This window comes from Pseudochaenichthys georgianus, unplaced genomic scaffold (assembly GCF_902827115.2).
Source record: "Pseudochaenichthys georgianus unplaced genomic scaffold, fPseGeo1.2 scaffold_1503_arrow_ctg1, whole genome shotgun sequence".
Taxonomy (NCBI): domain Eukaryota; kingdom Metazoa; phylum Chordata; class Actinopteri; order Perciformes; family Channichthyidae; genus Pseudochaenichthys; species Pseudochaenichthys georgianus.
Window position 1 is genome coordinate 4,406 of NW_027262348.1, and position 23,095 is coordinate 27,500.

At 50.2% G+C, this 23,095-nt stretch overlaps 2 protein-coding genes across 2 annotated transcripts in view; one reads left to right on the forward strand and one right to left on the reverse strand.

Moving 5' to 3' along the window:
* Positions 1–281: 281 nt before the first annotated feature.
* LOC139433238 (uncharacterized) lies at positions 282–814 on the forward strand (the record flags this gene model as incomplete). The annotated part of the gene is made up of 1 exon (XM_071202162.1): positions 282–814. A coding segment is annotated over one exon (533 nt), but the record flags the coding sequence as incomplete, so codon positions are not given.
* A 4,097-nt stretch (positions 815–4,911) lies between these two features.
* The window catches only part of plekho1a (pleckstrin homology domain containing, family O member 1a), a 22,788-nt gene continuing 4,604 nt past the window's right edge, over positions 4,912–23,095 (reverse strand). Inside the window, exons 3-9 of the mRNA XM_034077325.2 lie at positions 17,640–17,744; positions 17,199–17,300; positions 12,701–13,003; positions 12,312–12,409; positions 11,460–11,622; positions 11,008–11,120; positions 4,912–5,776 (exon numbers count right to left, since the gene is read on the reverse strand). Coding sequence (XP_033933216.1) covers positions 5,065–5,776; positions 11,008–11,120; positions 11,460–11,622; positions 12,312–12,409; positions 12,701–13,003; positions 17,199–17,300; positions 17,640–17,744 — 1,596 coding nt within the window. The 3' untranslated portion in view covers positions 4,912–5,064. The remainder of the gene's footprint in view (positions 5,777–11,007; positions 11,121–11,459; positions 11,623–12,311; positions 12,410–12,700; positions 13,004–17,198; positions 17,301–17,639; positions 17,745–23,095) is intronic.

Genomic DNA, 23,095 nt, shown 5'->3' on the forward strand with positions numbered 1-23,095 from the left:
TGTGAATGTGTGTGTGTGAGTCTGTGTGGTGTGTGTATGTGTCTGTGTGGTGTGTGGACGCTTTCTTTCGGGTGTTGCAGAATAAATATATTAAAATAATAATACTCATAGCCTCTCAGCGCATCAGTCTGCTGCGGAGCTGAGAGCTCTACGGAGGACACACATATTTATATTACTGGCTTTCAACTAAATGCAGAGTTAGTCCACCAAGGTGGCAAAGGGCACTGCACTGCTACCTTGACGCATTTGCATTGTCCACTGCATCCTTCTTGCATCCACAGCGAGGAGTTCACGACAAGCCTTCCTCTCCCTCCCCCAGTCTCCTGTGGCCTTCCTCTCCCTCCCCCAGTCTCCTGTGGCCTTCCTCTCCCTCCCCCAGTCACCTGTGGCCTTCCTCTCCCTCCCCCAGTCACCTGTGGCCTTCCTCTCCCTCCCCCAGTCTCCTGTGGCCTTCCTCTCCCTCCCCCAGTCACCTGTGGCCTTCCTCTCCCTCCCCCAGTCACCTGTGGCCTTCCTCTCCCTCCCCCAGTCACCTGTGGCCTTCCTCTCCCTCCCCCAGTCACCTGTGGCCTTCCTCTCCCTCCCCCAGTCTCCTGTGGCCTTCCTCTCCCTCCCCCAGTCTCCTGTGGCCTTCCTCTCCCTCCCCCAGTCACCTGTGGCCTTCCTCTCCCTCCCCCAGTCTCCTGTGGCCTTCCTCTCCCTCCCCCAGTCTCCTGTGGCCTTCCTCTCCCTCCCCCAGTCACCTGTGGCCTTCCTTGAGCAAGGCACCGGACACCCCCCTTCCCCCTCACTCTCATTGCCCGCTGTGCAATAGCTGCTCCTAGTGCTAGACCTCTCCAAGTAGCAGTCCACACTCCATATTGAGGTCTGGTCGGGGACTTGAACCGGCGACCCTCCAGCTCACAGTCCACGCCCCTACTGACCGAGCCCCTGCCGGACTAAATTAAACTACATATATATATTATGTAACATGTCACCATGATAAATATGTTAAGGGTATATGTGTAGGGTTAGGGTTAGGGTGAGCTACATTCCAGCATGTTGTAAATAGTCCCACTGCATTCCCCGTCCTTGAACATAGGATGAGCCCCCGGAGTCTGGATCCTAAGCTACCGGTAAGATAACAACCAATGGACACCTTCCTCAGGGCAGGCGCTAACAGTGGGCCAAAGTTCATGTTTCTATCATCAAAATCACAATTCATTCAGATATTTCACATCTCGGCTGGACTAAAACTCTTCCTCAAGAAGTCCGGAAGCTTCTGGTTCCAGACGAGCAGAGAACCAACACCCCACGCCAGGGTGAGAATTTCACGACGGCCACGACGGCCATGGCCGTCGTTGCCCCGCACTTTGGCCGTGATGCCCTGTTAAAAAAAATGCAATTCACGGCCAAAGTGGCCTTTGTGCCCCTGTCAAAAGTAAAAAAAAATGTCCTGTGGTAGGCTATTGGTATTTTGACTAGCAATTTAGTTAAATTGTTTCGTTTATCAACGCTACAACATAGCGTTTCGTGAGTCGGTTGTTGGGGGGAAAGCAAACAGCTGTTTGCTGCTCGCGTGTGCTCCAAACAGCTGTTTGCTGCGGAGCACATCGCGAGCAGGCTCCCGTGAGCGGGAGGGCGCTCCTGCTTCACTACAGACTATCGCGCCACCTAACCATTCCCCAACATGTTTTTAATACAGCGGTAACCGGCCAAGCGCCGGGCAAAAAACAATGTTCTAATAAAAGAAAGTCACCGGAGGAGTTAAGGAGAGACAGGGAGCTGGCTGCAGTGCCGCGTCCTAAAACCCTTTTATAATCTATCGATTAGATTTATGATTCGAACATTATAAAAGTAGGGTAGACATGTGGAGATTATCCAGCTGAACAAAACGTGCATTTATCAAACAGGTTTGTTTTCCACAGACCTTATTTCCAGCTATTTCCAAAACCCTGTGGAGGGAACCAGCAGCTACTTCCTGGTTTCAGGACGCGTCACTGCACCTCTCAATATGATGCCAGTATAAACAAGGTATTCTGTCGGCTCTGTACATCAATGCTGACAGGAAGTGAAGAGTAGACAATATAAAGGTATTGGCGAAATGTCCCAGCAGTTTGGGATAATGAAGGTTCTAATCAAATCAATTACATAGCCATCACATGTCTAACTCCTGATGACAGGAAGGCAGAACGTGCATTATACAAATAATAATACTCATAATAATAGCAGACATTTTTGAACAATGACCACAATATCATTATTTTAATAAACCAAATATGAACAATTGAGGGAAATGAGGAAGAACTGATGATTCAAATGTTGTAGTAATGTAGTTAGTGCATAAATTATTGCAACAAATGTGTTAATTTTCTTCATTATTAGTCGATTTTTTTTTGGTGGGCGAATGCTCCGGGCCAGAGGCTACAATGGTGGGGCCAGTGACAATACCATGTTACCCTTCCTGTCTGCCCCTGACTGACTTGTGGTTTATGGCTGAACTTCACGTATACGTTTAAGAAACACTATTGCTATTCAGCCGTTTGTAAAACGACTGGTGTTGACTTAGTGCTACACTTTTCAGTCATGTTGATTGACCAGCGTAATTTAACAACACAGCCTTTGTGCCCTGTCATGTGGCCTTTGTGCCCTGTCATGTGGCCTTTGTGCCCTGTCATGTGGCCTTTGTGCCCTGTCATGTGGCCTTTGTGCCCTGTCATGTGGCCTTTGTGCCCTGTCATGTGGCCTTTGTGCCCTGTCATGTGGCCTTTGTGCCCTGTCATGTGGCCTTTGTGCCCTTAAAAAAATGTGAACGGGAAGGCCAAATGGCCTTGCCCCTAAAATGACGAAATTCCAAGCCTGCCCCACGTGTTCTGCACGTTTTCACTGCTCATATCTGCGGGATCGGGTCAAGGAACTAATTGGCAATACGTGCGGGTAGCGGGCGGGTTCGGTATTCCACGGCGCGGGAGCGGGTCTTGAAGTCAGACCCGTGCAGGACTCTGGTTCGGGTCAGAAACGTATTTTTATTCAAACAAGAAAAAGCATTATTAGAAATGTTTGATCACAGAAAAATGACAGAACGTTTTTAATTCGCTTGTTTTATTCAGCGTGTAGACGAGGTGGTTTAATCCATTTACCCACAATGCATTGTTGTATACAGTCATTCAAAAACATCAACATATAAATCTGAAGGTAAATAATCAGAAAACATTAAACATATTCTAGCAGTGCACACGTTATGACTCACAGTGCATCGTCTGAAGTGCACACGTCACTCAACTGGAGAGAAGTTCAGACGTTTCGACCAGAAGCTGAAATAAATGTGCAGAATTAAATTACATTTTCACCAACAAACACGAGAAGTGATTTATAAAAAGAAAACATCAGATTTCTGACGTTTAAAGGAAACCATCGGCAGCTACTTTCAGAAAGTGCATTTTACAGTTAATTTAGGAACACGTCGTACGGTTTCATCGATAACCTGCATTCTGTCTTCCTCGCTTTCGTCTGGATCAAAACATAAACACCTTTTTCCAGATTTAGCAATATTGGCAAAATGTCGTGAAGTGTTCGAGACACGTGACGTTCCTTATTTTAATCTGTACGACGTTAACGTCATCAAGTGTGCTGGCCACGCATAAATAACGTCATACACGTTTCTAACACTTGTTTGTTAGTCACATGTTTCTGATTGGTCCCTTTCGTCCGTAACACGTCAGAGTCGTCCTGGCAACGTGAACGTGTTCTCATATCGACTCTGTCTCCGTGCCCGAGCAGCAAGGACACTTCCCCTCGACCCTTAGGAGACATGAAATACTTCGTATATAAATCCGTCTTTTGTAAACTTCGTCCCAAATGTAAGTCATCGGTTCAGATCTCAGTGCTTCTGAGTCGAGGCTCGATGAAGAGGATCCTTGGTTTACTAACGCTGATCCTCAGCCGGTAACAACGGCTTTAATCCCACAAATAACGGTCATATTATCGTCTTGTAAACGTTCCCGTGTCAATAATCACAGTTTCAGGTTTACAGTGTTTAGAGATTATTGCTTCTTCTCTCGTCGCGCTGTGAATATTAAATATTAACCTCCCTGATTTGTGCAGCTGGCGAAACGCAGACACGTCGGAACTAAAGGAAGACATCATAAGGATTATAATCAGTGCTGTAGGAAAGATTGTGCTCTTCAGTGCTTTTGTCTTTTAAAAAACCTCCTTCGTACAAACGGTGACATCGTAGTCTAAAAACCACACAATGTCTTTTTTGATTTCTTGACCTGAATGTCTGCGAGGAAGACTTTGTGTCTGAGGTCACAGACGGGGTTAGTGCAGAGAGGAGACCCCCGGAGGAAGAGGCCATCGTCCAATCAGCTGTTAGACGCAGGATGGTGAGGACACACACTCTGTACTCACTTCACGTCTTCATGTCGTCGTGGAGATATCCAAAGTCCAACGATCAGATGTGAAATGAAAACAGACGGTGTGATCCTGATGGCGCGGACTTGTTGTTTTCATGATGGTTTGTCTTTGCTTAACAGCCAATCAGAGAGCTTTATTTTATCGGAGGTCGGTACAACCCGTAGAAACAACATTGGCGCTTATCGGCGTCTCTCACAGCTGATCGAGGGCTTTGAGCATGTTCGTCTATGTTGGTGTTACACATGGAGCTGCTGTGATGCAAGTTACATTTCAGACTTGATCTGACCATTAAAGTGTCATCGGATCGGAGCATCAGCTCGGGGTATCGGGGGCTCGGGGTATCGGGGGCTCGGGTATCGGGGTATCGGGGGCTCGGGGTATCGGGGGCTCGGGGTATCGGGGTATCGGGGTATCGGAGGCTCGGGGTATCAGGGGCTCGGGGTATCTGGGGCTCGGGGGCTCGGGGTATGGGGGGCTCGGGGTATGGGAAGCTCGGGTATCGGGGGCTCGGGGTATGGGGGGCTCGGGGTATCGGGGTATCTGGGGCTCGGGGGCTCGGGGTATTGGGGTATCGGGGGCTCGGGGGAAAACCCTGAGGAGTACAATTTAGAGTTTCTATTGAGACGCTGCTACACTGAGATCCAGAGAAGGAGTATCTGAGGCGGGGTCTCATGGTGTCTCAGACCCTTCGTCCTCAGGGGAGGTGGGTGATGCCGGCGTCTCCTCCCCTTCCTCCTTCTTCCTCTCCATCTTCTCGTAGGTTTTCCTGCGCTGGCGCCTCAGCGTCTGGCTCTGCAGCTCCTTCACCTCCTGCAGGATCTGCTGCGCCTCCTGCCACGACGACACGGCTTCCTCAAGCAGACGCTCCGCCTCGTCGCGCCTCCTCCCAACCTCCACGTCCTCCTCTGGGGGGGAGGAGAGGAGGGGAGACTCCTCCTGGCTCCCCCGCTGAGGGGAGGTGCCCCCCTGGGGTGAATCTGACCCTTCAACCCGGGGGGAGTCGGGAGGGAAATCAGAATCAGGATGGTCGTCCTCCTTGTTGGAGCTCGAAGACAGTTTGAGTTGTGCTGCCTCGGAGACGGTGAGGCGTTTGGGGGAGTCGCCGGGTTTGGGGAAATCGCCGGGTTTGGGGGAGTCGCCGGGTTTGGGGGAGTCGCCGGGTTTGGGGGAGTCGCTGGGTTTGGGGGAGTCGCTGGTTTTGGGGGAGTCGCTGGGTTTGGGGGAGTCACTGGATCCTCTGGAGCGAGGCGAGTCCGTTCCTTTGGATCGGTTCTTCTTGGCTTTGGACCGAGGAGACTCCCTCCCCCTCAGACGGGGAGAATCTCTCCCCCGGAGACGAGGGGAGTCGCTACTCCTGCTGCGAGGAGAACCAGACGATTTACTGAGGAGAGAAAAAGAAACGGGTTTAACGTCTACATCATAACATCAGGGAGGAGGAACCAGATCTCAGGTTAACACAAGACCTGCCACATAAAGTACGTCACTAAATACCCCACTGGTGGATTTGGAAACGGAGGTTGCTCTCTCTCCACTCCTCACTGCAACAATCAACTCCTCCATGTCTTCTTGCACCGTCCCACCATCCCTCAAATAGCTGCTATCACCCCTATTCTGAAAAAACCCGGACTCAACCCTGAAAACCCTAATAACTTCAGACCAATCTCGAACCTACCCTGTCTGTCCAAAGTTATGGAACGCGCTGTAGCGTCACATCTCAAGCATCACCCTCTGCCAATAACCTCTAAGAAACGTTTCAATCCGGATCCCCCTCAAACCACAGTACTCCTCGAAATCAGCAATGACCTTCTCCTCTCCCCCGACGCCGGTAACCTCAATTACCGGGCGGACGGCCGGGGGGAAACGAAGAGGCCTAGAAGGGGGAGAGATCGCGACGGGAAAACTCTGGAGCAGGAGACAGGGGCGAGGGCGATGGCGGGACAGCTCCGGAGTCAGCTGGACCGTCGGAGCAGGAGCACCGGGAGGTGGCGGGAGCACCAACGGAACAAGACGTTGTGTTGGCGGGACCACCAACGGAACAAGACGTTGTGTTTGCGGGACCACCAACGGAAGAAGACGTTGTGTTGGCGGGACCACCAATGGAACAAGACGTTGTGTTGGCGGGACCACCAACGGAACAAGACGTTGTGTTGGCGGGACCACCAACGGAACAAGACGTGGTGTTGGCGGGACCACCAACGGAACAAGACGTGGTGTTGGCGGGACCACCAACGGAACAAGACGTGGTGTTGGCGGGACCACCAACGGACCAAAATGTGGAGTTGGCGGGACCACCAACGGAACAAGATGCGGTGTTGGCGGGACCACCAACGGAACAAGACGTGGTGTTGGCGGGACCACCAACGGAACAAGACGTGGTGTTGGCGGGACCACCAACGGACCAAAATGTGGAGTTGGCGGGACCACCAACGGAACAAGATGCGGTGTTGGCGGGACCACCAACGGAACAAGACGTGGTGTTGGCGGGACCACCAACGGAACAAGACGCGGTGTTGGCGGGACCACCAACGGAACAAGACGCGGTGTTGGCGGGACCACCAATGGAACAAGACGTTGTGTTGGCGGGACCACCAACGGAACAAGACGCGGTGTTGGCGGGACCACCAACGGAACAAGACGTTGTGTTGGCGGGACCACCAACGGAACAAGACGTTGTGTTGGCGGGACCACCAACGGAACAAGACGTTGTGTTGGCGGGACCACCAACGGAACAAGACGTTGTGTTGGCGGGACCACCAACGGAACAAGACGTTGTGTTGGCGGGACCACCAACGGAACAAAATGTGGAGTTGGCGGGACCACCAACGGAACAAGACGCGGTGTTGGCGGGACCACCAACGGAACAAGACGTGGTGTTGGCGGGACCACCAACGGAACAAGACGTGGTGTTGGCGGGACCACCAACGGACCAAAATGTGGAGTTGGCGGGACCACCAACGGAACAAGATGCGGTGTTGGCGGGACCACCAACGGAACAAGACGTGGTGTTGGCGGGACCACCAACGGAACAAGACGCGGTGTTGGCGGGACCACCAACGGAACAAGACGCGGTGTTGGCGGGACCACCAACGGAACAAGACGTTGTGTTGGCGGGACCACCAACGGAACAAGACGCGGTGTTGGCGGGACCACCAACGGAACAAGACGCGGTGTTGGCGGGACCACCAACGGAACAAGACGTTGTGTTGGCGGGACCACCAACGGAACAAGACGCGGTGTTGGCGGGACCACCAACGGAACAAGACGTTGTGTTGGCGGGACCACCAATGGAACAAGACGTTGTGTTGGCGGGACCACCAACGGAACAAGACGCGGTGTTGGCGGGACCACCAATGGAACAAGACGTTGTGTTGGCGGGACCACCAACGGAACAAGACGCGGTGTTGGCGGGACCACCAACGGAACAAGACGTGGTGTTAGCGGGACCACCAACGGAACAAGACGTTGTGTTGGCGGGACCACCAACGGAACAAGACGTGGTGTTAGCGGGACCACCAACGGAACAAGACGTGGTGTTAGCGGGACCACCAACGGAACAAGACGTTGTGTTGGCGGGACCACCAACGGAACAAGACGTTGTGTTGGCGGGACCACCAACGGAACAAGACGCGGTGTTGGCGGGACCACCAACGGAACAAGACGCGGTGTTGGCGGGACCACCAACGGAACAAGACGTGGTGTTGGCGGGACCACCAACGGAACAAGACGTGGTGTTGGCGGGACCACCAACGGACCAAAATGTGGAGTTGGCGGGACCACCAACGGAACAAGACGTGGTGTTGGCGGGACCACCAACGGAACAAGACGTGGTGTTGGCGGGACCACCAACGGACCAAAATGTGGAGTTGGCGGGACCACCAACGGAACAAGATGCGGTGTTGGCGGGACCACCAACGGAACAAGACGCGGTGTTGGCGGGACCACCAACGGAACAAGACGTGGTGTTGGCGGGACCACCAACGGACCAAAATGTGGAGTTGGCGGGACCACCAACGGAACAAGATGCGGTGTTGGGGGGACCACCAACGGAACAAGACGCGGTGTTGGCGGGACCACCAACGGAACAAGACGCGGTGTTGGCGGGACCACCAACGGAACAAGACGCGGTGTTGGCGGGACCACCAATGGAACAAGACGTTGTGTTGGCGGGACCACCAACGGAACAAGACGCGGTGTTGGCGGGACCACCAACGGAACAAGACGTTGTGTTGGCGGGACCACCAACGGAACAAGACGTGGTGTTGGCGGGACCACCAACGGAACAAGACGTGGTGTTGGCGGGACCACCAACGGAACAAGACGTTGTGTTGGCGGGACCACCAACGGAACAAGACGTTGTGTTGGCGGGACCACCAACGGAACAAAATGTGGAGTTGGCGGGACCACCAACGGAACAAGACGCGGTGTTGGCGGGACCACCAACGGAACAAGACGTGGTGTTGGCGGGACCACCAACGGAACAAGACGTGGTGTTGGCGGGACCACCAACGGACCAAAATGTGGAGTTGGCGGGACCACCAACGGAACAAGACGCGGTGTTGGCGGGACCACCAACGGAACAAGACGTGGTGTTGGCGGGACCACCAACGGAACAAGACGCGGTGTTGGCGGGACCACCAACGGAACAAGACGCGGTGTTGGCGGGACCACCAATGGAACAAGACGTTGTGTTGGCGGGACCACCAACGGAACAAGACGCGGTGTTGGCGGGACCACCAACGGAACAAGACGCGGTGTTGGCGGGACCACCAACGGAACAAGACGTTGTGTTGGCGGGACCACCAACGGAACAAGACGCGGTGTTGGCGGGACCACCAACGGAACAAGACGTTGTGTTGGCGGGACCACCAATGGAACAAGACGTTGTGTTGGCGGGACCACCAACGGAACAAGACGCGGTGTTGGCGGGACCACCAACGGAACAAGACGTTGTGTTGGCGGGACCACCAACGGAACAAGACGCGGTGTTGGCGGGACCACCAATGGAACAAGACGTTGTGTTGGCGGGACCACCAACGGAACAAGACGCGGTGTTGGCGGGACCACCAATGGAACAAGACGTGGTGTTAGCGGGACCACCAACGGAACAAGACGTTGTGTTGGCGGGACCACCAACGGAACAAGACGTGGTGTTAGCGGGACCACCAACGGAACAAGACGTGGTGTTAGCGGGACCACCAACGGAACAAGACGTTGTGTTGGCGGGACCACCAACGGAACAAGACGATGTGTTGGCGGGACCACCAACGGAACAAGACGCGGTGTTGGCGGGACCACCAACGGAACAAGACGCGGTGTTGGCGGGACCACCAACGGAACAAGACGTGGTGTTGGCGGGACCACCAACGGAACAAGACGTGGTGTTGGCGGGACCACCAACGGACCAAAATGTGGAGTTGGCGGGACCACCAACGGAACAAGACGTGGTGTTGGCGGGACCACCAACGGAACAAGACGTGGTGTTGGCGGGACCACCAATGGACCAAAATGTGGAGTTGGCGGGACCACCAACGGAACAAGATGCGGTGTTGGCGGGACCACCAACGGAACAAGACGCGGTGTTGGCGGGACCACCAACGGAACAAGACGTTGTGTTGGCGGGACCACCAACGGAACAAGACGTTGTGTTGGCGGGACCACCAACGGAACAAGACGTTGTGTTGGCGGGACCACCAACGGAACAAAATGTGGAGTTGGCGGGACCACCAACGGAACAAGACGCGGTGTTGACGGGACCACCAACGGAACAAGACGTGGAGTTGGCGGGACCACCAACGGAACAAGACGTGGTGTTGGCGGGACCACCAACGGAACAAGACGTGGTGTTAGCGGGACCACCAACGGAACAAGACGTTGTGTTGGCGGGACCACCAACGGAACAAGACGTTGTGTTGGCGGGACCACCAACGGAACAAGACGCGGTGTTGGCGGGACCACCAACGGAACAAGACGTTGTGTTGGCGGGACCACCAACGGAACAAGACGTTGTGTTGGCGGGACCACCAACGGAACAAGACGTTGTGTTGGCGGGACCACCAACGGAACAAGACGTGGTGTTGGCGGGACCACCAACGGAACAAGACGTGGAGTTGGCGGGACCACCAACGGAACAAGACGTTGTGTTGGCGGGACCACCAACGGAACAAGACGTTGTGTTGGCGGGACCACCAACGGAACAAGACGTGGTGTTGGCGGGACCACCAACGAAACAAGACGTGGAGTTGGCGGGACCACCAACGGAACAAGACGTTGTGTTGGCGGGACCACCAACGGAACAAGCATGGCTGCTGGGGCTCAGGCTGGTCTTTCTTCCCTCAGGAGCCCTTTGGAGGCTCCATGGACCTCCAACGGCCAGAAGAGTACCCAAGAAAGGTTCCTGGACAGGAGCAGGCAAGGGGGCAGAAGCAGGGGCTGACTCCAGACAGAACACACCGAGGCGTATGGTGTCAGGTGGGAACTGGGAGGCAGGGGGCTAGCATCCCTAGCTCTAGCAGGCCGGGAATCATGTTTCACCTCAGTGTCACACAACAGGTGACGTGAAGTCATGTGACCCGCTTCATTGTGCGTCTGTATATGATAAATATGATAACTCACCTGGAGTGGGGGGAGTCTGGTCCTCGCAGGTGATGCAGGCGGGGGGAGTCGATGCCCTTCAGGTAGGGGGAGCTGCCCCCCCGCTCTCGCTCCGCCTTGGCTTTCTGCAGCTCCTGTCAATCACAGCATCACATGTCATCATCTCCTCTCCCTGCATCGAGGCCATCAGACCGCTGAACACCTGAGCTCTGCAAAGTGCCTCGATAACACTCATCTGTGTGTCCTCTTGCAATCTACTTATTTATATAAATACTTATCATCGCAATAAACCGTATTTAATGTTGTCTTAATGTACGTTATTTAATTTCATATTCTGTTTACATGTATATAGACTTCTTGCACTACTTTTTTTAATGTGTATTTTATGATGTGTGTCGTCGCTGGAGGAGCTCAGGTCAGAAGAATGTCCACGCTGTCGCTGCCGGCGATCAGACCTTTGAGTCTCGACTTACCTCCAGCCTCATCTCCTCCAGCAGCTCCTGCGCTCGCTGCATCCTCTGAGCGATGAGGCTCTGCAGCTGGCCCACCCCCGACCCCCCGGACCCCCCCGTCGACCCCTCCTCTGTCGGGCAGCGCCGGAGAGCCGAGCGAAACTCAGAGCGAATCATCGCCGGTCTGAAGGGAAGCAGAGGGAGGGGAGTTAGAGAGGAAGGAAAACGCGCCCCTCACCGCCCTTTCTTTTAGCTTCAAAGGTCTCCTATTATACCATCTGTATAGTTTAGTATATATAGTATATATAGTATATATAGTATGTATAGTATGTATAGTAGGCCTATATTATAGGTGTTACATATTTACAAATATATAAAAACATGTCTCTGAAGTGTTTTGCTCAAAATACCAAACAGATCATTCGAGCCTCGTCCCCCTCTCTTCCAGCGGTTACTGAGGAGAGGATTCTGGATCAAGGATCCTCTCTGAAACAGGATGCAGCTCAAACTCTCTCTCTATCTCAGGTTCACCACGAGGTGACTTCCTCTTGACTTCCTGCTTCCTCACACTCTCTCTCTCCAGCACAGGTTAGCTCTGAGTGCTAGCATGCTAATGGAAACACAGACCATATCACTTCCAGAACACGTCTCATTGTTTCTGACAGCAACGCTTCTGATTGGCCCGTGGGGGTAAAGCCCGCCCACATTTTAGTAATGTGGTCATGACCCAGCAAATCTGGATCAGCTCTCTGTTCTCTGTTCTCTGCTCCTGGTGGACTTCAGGAGTTAGTGTACCTGGAGGACTTCAGGAGTTAGTGTACCTGGAGGACTTCAGGAGTTAGTGTACCTGGAGGACTTCAGGAGTTAGTGTACCTGGAGGACAGGACTTCATCCATGGAGGCGCAGCGCCCTCGGCCCTGCATGCTGAACCTCTTCCCGGGCTGGGGCGTCCGACTCTGGGCCTGAAGGACCTGAAACAAAGGGCTGAGGTTAAGTGGTCGGTGGGTTTGGATTTAAACAGCAGGGGGCGCTCCTTCAGACATTCATGACTCTGTTGTGGCATCAGCCATTTCCTCTGGTGTGGCCTTGTTGTTAAATACCAACTATATGCAAAATGTGCAATATCTGCAATATATGTATATATATATATGCCGTTAATAACTGTGCAATATATACCTGGCTGCTAAATCTTCAGAACTATTATAGGATGTGTATTTTTTAAATGTTTAAATGTTCTTTATCTTTAATATTTGTTTCCAGACCTGCTGGTTCTTGAGGGTCTTTGAGGGCTCGGGGTGGGGGTGTTTCCCCCAGGAGAGCTCGCTCCCTCTGGGCAGGCTGCTGGTCTTCACTTTGGGCTCCTTGGAGACTCTCAGCTTCGAGACGTCTGTTCCCGCTCGCTGCCGGACGCCGAGCCCCGAGAACCCCTCAGCTGCCACCTGATCACAGGAGCCCCCCCGAGGCAGGTCGGCCTCCCAGGACCCCCGAGAGTCAGCGTCGTATGAGAAACCGTCCTCCTCTGCTACCAGATCCAGGGTCAGCATCCCGTGGGAGGAGGTGGACGCCTGAGAGAGAGACGGTACACACATCCTTTACTCAAGTAGAAGTACACACATCCTTTACTCAAGTAGAAGTACACACATCCTTTACTCAGGTAGAAGTACACACATCCTTTACTCAAGTAGAAGTACACACATCCTTTACTCAAGTAGAAGTACACACATCCTTTACTCAGGTACAAGTACACACATACTTTACTCAAGTAGAAGTACACACATCCTTTACTCAAGTAGAAGTACACACATCCTTTACTCAAGTAGTCGTGTTTAAAAATACCCTGGTGAAAGTAGAAGTACTGACTAAACTTCTTTACTCGAGTAAAAGTAAAGAGGCTTTGAAGTGTACTTCAGTAAAAAGTACCCATAGCTAGCAGCTGCTTTAAAGAGTACCTGACCTCCCTTTATATTAATGGAACAATAATGTCATTGTTAGCTAATGAATGTTTCCATGGTGACCAGCGGCAACATGACAACGTTTCCAGGCGCCTTGGGGGACTTCCTGGAGGACTTAGACCCTCTCCTCCGTCCACCAGGCGCCTTGGGGGACTTCCTGGAGGACTTAGACCCTCTCCTCTCACACATCCTGAATCCGGCCCTCCCGCTGTACTTCTCGGAGACTTCGACCTCCAGACGGGGAAGATAGACGAACTAACATCTCTGTTCACCGCCTTTGCTTTCTCACTGTCTCCGTCCCCACCGACTCATAAAGCTGGCAGTGTCCTTGATCTCATATTCTCAAGGACCTGCTCTACTTCTAACCTCTCTGTGAACCCGCTCCACACCTCCGATCACTTCTTCATTTCATTCTCTTTACCCCTCTCCAAACATAACAAACTAATCTCCTCTCATCCTGCACCTGTCCGCCGTGACCTCCGTTCCCTCTCCCCCTCTACCTTCGCCTCCTCGGTGCTCTCAGCCCTCCCTTCCTCTGACGCCTTCCAACTCCTGCCTCCACGCTCTGCTGCAGAAACTCTCCTCTCTCCTCTCACATCCTCTCTGGACTCTCTCTGTCCTCTCACATCCTCTCTGGACTCTCTCTGTCCTCTCTCCTCTCTCCTCCTCTCTGGACTCTCTCTACTCTCTCATCCTCTCTGGACTCTCTCTCTCCTCTCACATCCTCTCTGGACTCTCTCTGTCCTCTCACATCCTCTCTGGACTCTCTCTCTCCTCTCACATCCTCTCTGGACTCTCTCTGTCCTCTCACATCCTCTCTGGACTCTCTCTACTCTCTCATCCTCTCTGGACTCTCTCTACTCTCTCATCCTCTCTGGACTCTCTCTCTCCTCTCACATCCTCTCTGTCCTCTCTCATCCTCTCTGGACTCTCTCTCTCCTCTCACATCCTCTCTGTCCTCTCACATCCTCTCTGGACTCTCTCTCTGTCCTCTCACATCTCGGCAGGCTCATCAGTCCCCTCCTGCTCCCTGGCTAAATGACGCACTGCGTGCTAATAGAACCGTCCTTCGGGCAGCAGAGCGGAAACGGTGGAAATCCAAACACCGCGACGACCTCCTAACCTATCAGGCTCTCCTCTCCTCTTTCTCTGCTTCCATCTCTCAGGCAAAAAGCACTTTCTTTCAAGATAAGATCCAATCTTCCTATTCCAATCCCAAACAACTATTTTCCATCTTCTCCACCCTCTTGGACCCCCCAAAAGCCCCTCCCCCCTCCCCCCCTCCTGGACCCCCCCACCGGCACACTGACCTCCTTCTCCCCTCTCTCTCCAAGTGAGGTTCCTACCCTCGTTACCTCTGCCCGCCCTACCACCTGTCCTCTGGACCCTATCCCTTCAAACCTCCTTCAGACTATCGCTCCTGATATTCTACCGTTTCTCACCCACTTCATCAACACTTCTCTAACTTCTGGTCACTTTCCACACACTCTCAAGGAGGCGAGAGTAAACCCTCTCCTGAAGAAACCCACTCTCAACCCGTCTGATGTTATAAACTACAGGCCTGTCTCTCTCCTCCCGTTCCTGTCTTTAGACACCTCTCCTGCTCTCTCCATCAGAACCACCTTCTGGATCCGCACCAGTCTGGTTTCAAGGCAGGTCACTCCACAGAAACTGGCCTCCTTGCTGTCTCTGAGGAACTGCACACGGCTAAAGCAGCCTCCCTCTCCTCTGTCCTCATCCTGCTGGACCTGTCTGCTGCATTCGACACGGTGAATCCATCAGATCCTCCTTCAGGCTCTGCACTTTCCCTCCTCACCTCAAACCTCAAAGACCGCACCTACAGGGTCACTTGGAGAGGGTCCGAGTCCGACCCTGGTCAATTAACTACAGGGGTCCCTCAGGGCTCTGTTCTTGGTCCCCTCCTCTTCTCCTCTTAAACAAACTCGCTCGGATCTGTCATTAGCCCGCATGGTTTTTCATACCACTGCTACGCTGACGACACCCAATGAGTCCTGCCCTTCCCCCGCTCAGAGACCCAGGTCGTCGCTCGCATCTCTGCTCGTCCAGCTGACATCTCTCAGTGGATGTCCGCTCATCACCTCAAGCTCAACCTGGACAAAACTGAACTGCTTTTCCTTCCGGGAAAAGATCGTCCCTCTCTCGACCTGACGATCAACATCGGCCCCTCTGTTGTTCTCCCCGACTCAGACTGCAAGGACTCTGGGTGAGACCCTAGATAACAACCTGTCCTTCACTGCAAACATCGCTGCTGCAGATACACGCTCTCCAGCATCAGGAGGACGCGTCCCCAGCTGACCCAGAGAGCCACGCAGGTTCTGGTCCAGGCTCTCGTCACCTCACTAGACTACTGCAGCTCCCTCCTGCTGGTCTGCCTGCATGTGCCATCCGACCTCTCTCACCCAGAATGCAGCGGCTCGTCTGGTCTTCAGCCTTCCTGAATGTTCCACACCACCCGCTCCTCCGCTCCCTCCACTGGCTTCCGGTAGCTGCTAGAATCCACTTCAAGACCCTGGTGCTTGCGTACCATGCTGCGAATGGATCTGGCCCTTCCTACATCCAGGACATGGTTAAACCGTGCACCCCAGCACGTGCACTCCGCTCTGCATCAGCCAGACGACTCGCTGCACCCTCGCTGCGAGGGGGACCCAAGTTCCATCAGCAGGAACACGTGGGTTTGCTGTCCTGGCTCCAAGATGGTGGAACGAGCTCCCATTGACATCAGGACAGCAGAAAGCTCACACACCTTCCAGACTGAAGACTCATCTCCTTCGACTCCACCTCGAGGAGAGAACTACTAACAAAGCACTTATATACTAACAAAGGACTGGCTCCTCTAAAGCCAGCTGAGCAGCACTTGAAATACTTGGCTCTATGAAACCTGATGTACTTTATGATTCTGTTTTCTTCAAGGTTGTGTCTTCCTGGTCGAATGTACTTATTGTAAGTCGCTTTGGATAAAAGCGTCAGCTAAATGCAATGTAATGTTTCCATTGGTCGCTCTTCTTTAGAGAAGACCAGGAAGTGATGGATACACGGATCGTGTTCAAACCAATAGGCACGCAGTGACTCTAAAGAATAATGATCACGTACCAACACACATTCAGACTAAAGGAACCAGCTGTTTGGAAAATGAGAGAAGTATAAAGTACAGGTATTTGAGTTCAACATGAGAGAAGTATAAAGTACAGGTATTTGAGTTCAACATGAGAGAAGTAGAAAGTACAGGTATTTGAGTTCAACATGTGAGAAGTAGAAAGTACAGGTATTTGAGTTCAACATGTGAGAAGTAGAAAGTACAGGTATTTGAGTTCAACATGTAAGAAGTAGAAAGTACATGTATTTGAGTTCAACATGTAAGAAGTAGAAAGTACAGGTATTTGGATTCAACATGTAAGAAGTAGAAAGTACAGGTATTTGGATTCATCATGTAAGAAGTAGAAAGTACAGGTATTTGAGTTCAACATGTAAGAAGTAGAAAGTACAGGTATTTGAGTTCAACATGTAAGAAGTAGAAAGTACAGGTATTTGTGTTCAACATGTAAGAAGTAGAAAGTACAGGTATTTGAGTTCAACATGTAAGAAGTAGAAAGTACAGGTATTTGAGTTCAACATGTGAGAAGTAGAAAGTAAAAAGTCTTCAGAAATAAGTAGTGGAGTAAAGTACTGATACCAGAAACATGTACTTAAGTACAGTAACAAAGTATTTGTACTCCACTACGTTTCAGAGAGTCCTTCTCCTGCAGCTCTCTATAGACAGACACTATGATATAAAGAGAGGTCTCAGTACCACGGCCAGCAGGTGTCCTCTGGTCGGCAGCCGGCGGCCCTGAGGGATCTTTGCTCGATCTCTGGTGGGATGAACCAGAGACCCTTCCTCCTCGAGGGTCACCTGAACACACACACACACACACACACACACACACACACACACACACACACACACACACACACACACACACACACACACACACACACACACACACTGAGTCTGGCACCCTCTGAAGTATAGCAGGTTTATAAAACCTGCACTCACATCTTCACACTTATGTAAATATATTTAACATGTTCATTCAAATGCTCAACGTTTTATGATATCTTGTTCCAATAGTTACTTATCACTTTATTTGTGTTGTCTTCTATTTTAGCTGACCCTGTTGCTGCTATAAACGCATGCAGAAATAAAGCTCCATCTCATCTGATCCACAACAGCTCAGACCACATGCTGTACCTGGTCTAGGATGCGGTTCTTGGCTTTAATGATGGCCACGTTCAGAGCGTTGACCCAGGACTCCTTCTCCTCAGGACTCACAGCCAGGAACAGGAGGTTAGGAACCTGCAGAGACAGAACAGGAGGTTAGGAACCTGCAGAGACAGAACAGGAGGTTAGGAACCTGCAGAGACAGAACAGGAGGTTAGGAACCTGCAGAGACAGAACAGGAGGTTAGGAACCTGCAGAGACAGAACAGGAGGTTAGGAACCTGCAGAGACAGAACAGGAGGTTAGGAACCTGCAGAGACAGAACAGGAGGTTAGGAACCTGCAGAGACAGAACAGGAGGTTAGGAACCTGCAGAGACAGAACAGGAGGTTAGGAACCTGCAGAGACAGAACAGGAGGTTAGGAACCTGCAGAGACAGAACAGGAGGTTAGGAACCTGCAGAGACACAGAGACTAACTAACTTCATGCTCTTCATATTCTTTAAAACCAGAGTAAATCTCATGAGTCTAATCCTCTGACTGCAGTTTAAAGGCAGATGAAATGAAAGTCTTTAAAGAAATGTGGTTCTTTATACGAAAGGTTTAGATAAGGTTCAGTTTGTGTGATGTAACATCTGAACGTGTCTCCGTGGCAGCAGATCAACATGTGAACGTGTCTCCGTGGCAGCAGATCAACATGTGAACGTGTCTCCGTGGCAGCAGATCAACATGTGAACGTGTCTCCGTAGCAGCAGATCAACATGTGAACGTGTCTCCGTAGCAGCAGATCAACATCGGAACGTGTCTCCGTGGCAGCAGATATCACATGTGAACGTGTCTCTGTGGCAGCAGATCAACATGTGAACGTGTCTCCATGGCAGCAGATCAACATGTGAACGTGTCTCCGTGGCAGCAGATCAACATGTGAACGTGTCTCTGTGGCAGCAGATCAACATGTGAACGTGTCTCCGTGGCAACAGATCAACATGTGAACGTGTCTCCGTGGCAGCAGATCAACATGTGAACGTGTCTCCGTGGCAGCAGATCAACATGTGAACGTGTCTCCGTGGCAGCAGATCAACATGTGAACGTGTCTCCGTGGCAGCAGATCAACATGTGAACGTGTCTCCGTGGCAGCAGATCAACATGTGAACGTGTCTCCGTGGCAGCAGATCAACATGTGAACGTGTCTCTGTGGCAGCAGATCAACATGTGAACGTGTCTCTGTGGCAGCAGATCAACATGTGAACGTGTCTCCGTGGCAACAGATCAACATGTGAACGTGTCTCCGTGGCAGCAGATCAACATGTGAACGTGTCTCCGTGGCAGCAGATCAACATGTGAACGTGTCTCCGTGGCAGCAGATCAACATGTGAACGTGTCTCCGTGGCAGCAGATCAACATGTGAACGTGTCTCCGTGGCAGCAGATCAACATGTGAACGTGTCTCCGTGGCAGCAGATCAACATGTGAACGTGTCTCCGTGGCAGCAGATCAACATGTGAACGTGTCTCCGTGGCAGCAGATCAACATGTGAACGTGTCTCCGTGGCAGCAGATCAACATGGGAACGTGTCTCCGTGGCAGCAGATCAACATGTGAACGTGTCTCCGTGGCAGCAGATCAACATGTGAACGTGTCTCAGTGGCAGCAGATCAACATGTGAACGTGTCTCCGTGGCAGCAGATCAACATGTGAACGTGTCTCCGTGGCAGCAGATCAACATGTGAACGTGTCTCCGTGGCAGCAGATCAACATGTGAACGTGTCTCCGTGGCAGCAGATCAACATGTGAACGTGTCTCCGTAGCAGCAGATCAACATGGGAACGTGTCTCCATGGCAGCAGATCAACATGTGAACGTGTCTCCGTGGCAGCAGATCAACATGTGAACGTGTCTCCGTGGCAGCAGATCAACATGTGAACGTGTCTCCGTGGCAGCAGATCAACATGTGAACGTGTCTCCGTGGCAGCAGATCAACATGTGAACGTGTCTCCGTGGCAGCAGATCAACATGGGAACGTGTCTCCTTGGCAGCAGATCAACATGTGAACGTGTCTCCCATGCAGCAGATCAACATGTGAACGTGTCTCCGTGGCAGCAGATCAACATGTGAACGTGTCTCCGTGGCAGCAGATCAACATGGGAACGTGTCTCAGTGGCAACAGATCAACATGTGAACGTGTCTCCGTGGCAGCAGATCAACATGGGAACGTGTCTCCATGGCAGCAGATCAACATGTGAACGTGTCTCTGTGGCAGCAGATCAACATGGGAACGTGTCTCCATGGCAGCAGATCAACATCTGAACGTGTCTCTGTGGCAGCAGATCAACATGTGAACGTGTCTCAGTGGCAGCAGATCAACATGTGAACGTGTCTCCGTGGCAACAGATCAACATGTGAACGTGTCTCCATGGCAGCAGATCAACATGTGAACGTGTCTCCGTGGCAGCAGATCAACATGAGAACGTGTCTCTATGGCAGCAGATCAACATGTGAACGTGTGATGCAGCATGGGGCAAGTCAGCGTAACCTCAGACCATGTGAGTTTAGCAGACAGGTGTCCCCTCACCCCTCCCTGAGACAGCTGTCGCTGCATGCAGCTTTTGATTAGTGATTTATAACACATTATAATAAAGGAGAGTATTGATCTATTGATCAGAGTATTGGTCAGAGTTTTGGTCAGAGTTTTGGTCAGAGTATTGATCAGAGTATTGGTCAGAGTATTGGTCAGAGTATTGTTCAGAGTATTGATCTATTGATCAGAGTATTGGTCAGAGTATTGGCCAGAGTATTGATCTATTGGTCAGAGTATTGGTCAGAGTATTGGTCAGAGTATTGATCTATTGATCAGAGTATTGGTCAGAGTATTGGTCAGAGTATTGATATATTGGTCAGAGTATTGGTCAGAGTAGTGATCAGAGTATTGGTCAGAGTATTGATCTATTGGTCAGAGTATTGGTCAGAGTATTGATCAGAGTATTGGTCAGACTATTGATCTGAGTATTTGTCAGAGTATTGGTCAGATTATTGGTCAGAGTATTGATCAGAGTATTGATCTATTGATCAGAGTATTGGTCAGAGTATTGGTCAGAGTATTGATCTATTGGTCAGAGTATTGGTCAGACTATTGATCAGAATATTGGTCAGAGTATTGATCTATTGATCAGAGTATTGGTCAGAGTATTGATCAGAGTATTGGTCAGAGTATTGGTCTATTGATCAGAGTATTGGTCAGGATATTGGTCAGAGTATTGATCAGAGTATTGGTCAGAGTATTGATCAGAATATTGGTCAGAGTATTGGTCTATTGATCAGAGTATTGGTCAGAATATTGGTCAGAGTATTGATCAGAGTATTGGTCAGAGTATTGATCAGAATATTGGTCAGAGTATTGATCAGAGTATTGGTCAGAGTATTGGTCAGAGTATTGGTCTATTGATCAGAGTATTGGTCAGAGTATTGATCAGAATATTGGTCAGAGTATTGGTCAGAGTATTGATCAGAGTATTGATCAGAGTATTGGTCAGAGTATTGGTCAGAGTATTGGTCAGACTATTGATCAGAGTATTGGTCTATTGATCAGAGTATTGGTCAGAGTATTGATCAGAATATTGGTCAGAGTATTGGTCAGAGTATTTATCTATTGATCAGAGTATTGATCAGAGTATTGGTCAGAGTATTGGTCAGAGTATTGATCTATTGATCAGAGTATTGATCAGAGTATTGGTCAGAGTATTGATATATTGGTCAGAGTATTGTGCAGACTATTGATCAGAGTATTGGTCAGAGTATTCGTCAGAGTATTGGTCAGAGTATTGATCTATTGATCAGACTATTGGTCACACTATTGGTCAGAGTATTGATCTATTGGTCAGAGTATTGATCAGAGTATTGATCATAGTATTGGTCAGAGTATTGGTCAGAGTATTGGTCTATTGATCAGAGTATTGGTCAGAGTATTGGTCAGAGTATTGATCAGAATATTGGTCAGAGTATTGATCAGAGTATTGGTCAGAGTATTGATCTATTGATCAGAGTATTGATCAGATTATTGATCAGAGTATTTGTCAGAGTATTGATCTATTGATCAGAGTATTGGTCAGAGTATTGATCTATTGATCAGAGTATTGGTCAGAGTATTGGTCAGAGTATTGATCAGAGTATTGGTATATTGGTCAGAGTATTGATCAGAGTATTGATCAGAGTATTGGTCTATTGATCAGAGTATTGGTCAGAGTATTGGTCAGAGTATTGATCTATTGATCAGAGTATTGATCAGAGTATTGGTCAGAGTATTGATCAGAGTGTTGGTCAGAGTATTGGTCAGAGTATTGATCAGAATATCGGTCAGAGTATTGGTCAGAGTATTGATCTATTGATCAGAGTATTGGTCAGAGTATTGATCTATTGATCAGAGTATTGGTCAGAGTATTGGTCTATTGATCAGAGTATTGGTCAGAATATTGGTAAGAGTATTGATCAGAGTATTGGTCAGAGTATTGATCAGAATATTGGTCAGAGTATTGATCAGAGTATTGGTCAGAGTATTGGTCAGAGTATTGATCAGAGTATTGGTCTATTGATCAGAGAATTGGTCAGAGTATTGGTCAGAGTATTGATCAGAATATTGGTCAGAGTATTGATCAGAGTATTGGTCAGAGTATTGGTCAGAGTATTGATCAGAGTATTGGTCTATTGATCAGAGTATTGGTCAGAGTATTGATCAGAATATTGGTCAGAGTATTGGTCAGAGTATTGATCTATTGATCAGAGTATTGATCAGAGTATTGGTCAGAGTATTGGTCAGACTATTGATCAGAGTATTGGTCAGAGTATTGATCAGAGTATTGGTCAGAGTATTGGTCAGAGTATCGGTCAGAGTATTGGTCTATTGATCAGAGTATTGGTCAGAGTATTGGTCAGAGTATTGATCTATTGATCGGAGTATTGATCAGAGTATTGGTCAGAGTATTGGTCTATTGGTCAGAGTATTGGTCAGAATATTGGTCAGAGTATTGGTCAGAGTATTGGTCAGAGTATTGGTCAGAGTATTGATCTATTGATCAGAGTATTGATCAGAGTATTGGTCAGAGTATTGGTCAGAGTATTGGTCAGAGTGTTGATCAGAGTATTGGTCAGAGTATTGGTCTATTGATCAGAGTATTGGTCAGAGTATTGATATATTGGTCAGAGTATTGTGCAGACTATTGATCAGAGTATTGGTCAGAGTATTCATCAGAGTATTGGTCAGAGTATTGATCAGACTATTGATCAGAGTATTGGTCAGAGTATTGGTCAGAGTATTGATCTATTGATCAGAGTATTGGTCAGACTATTGGTCACACTATTGGTCAGAGTATTGATCTATTGGTCAGCGTATTGATCAGAGTATTGATCTATTGATCAGAGTATTGATCATAGTATTGGTCAGAGTATTGGTCAGAGTATTGGTCTATTGATCAGAGTATTGGTCAGAGTATTGGTCAGAG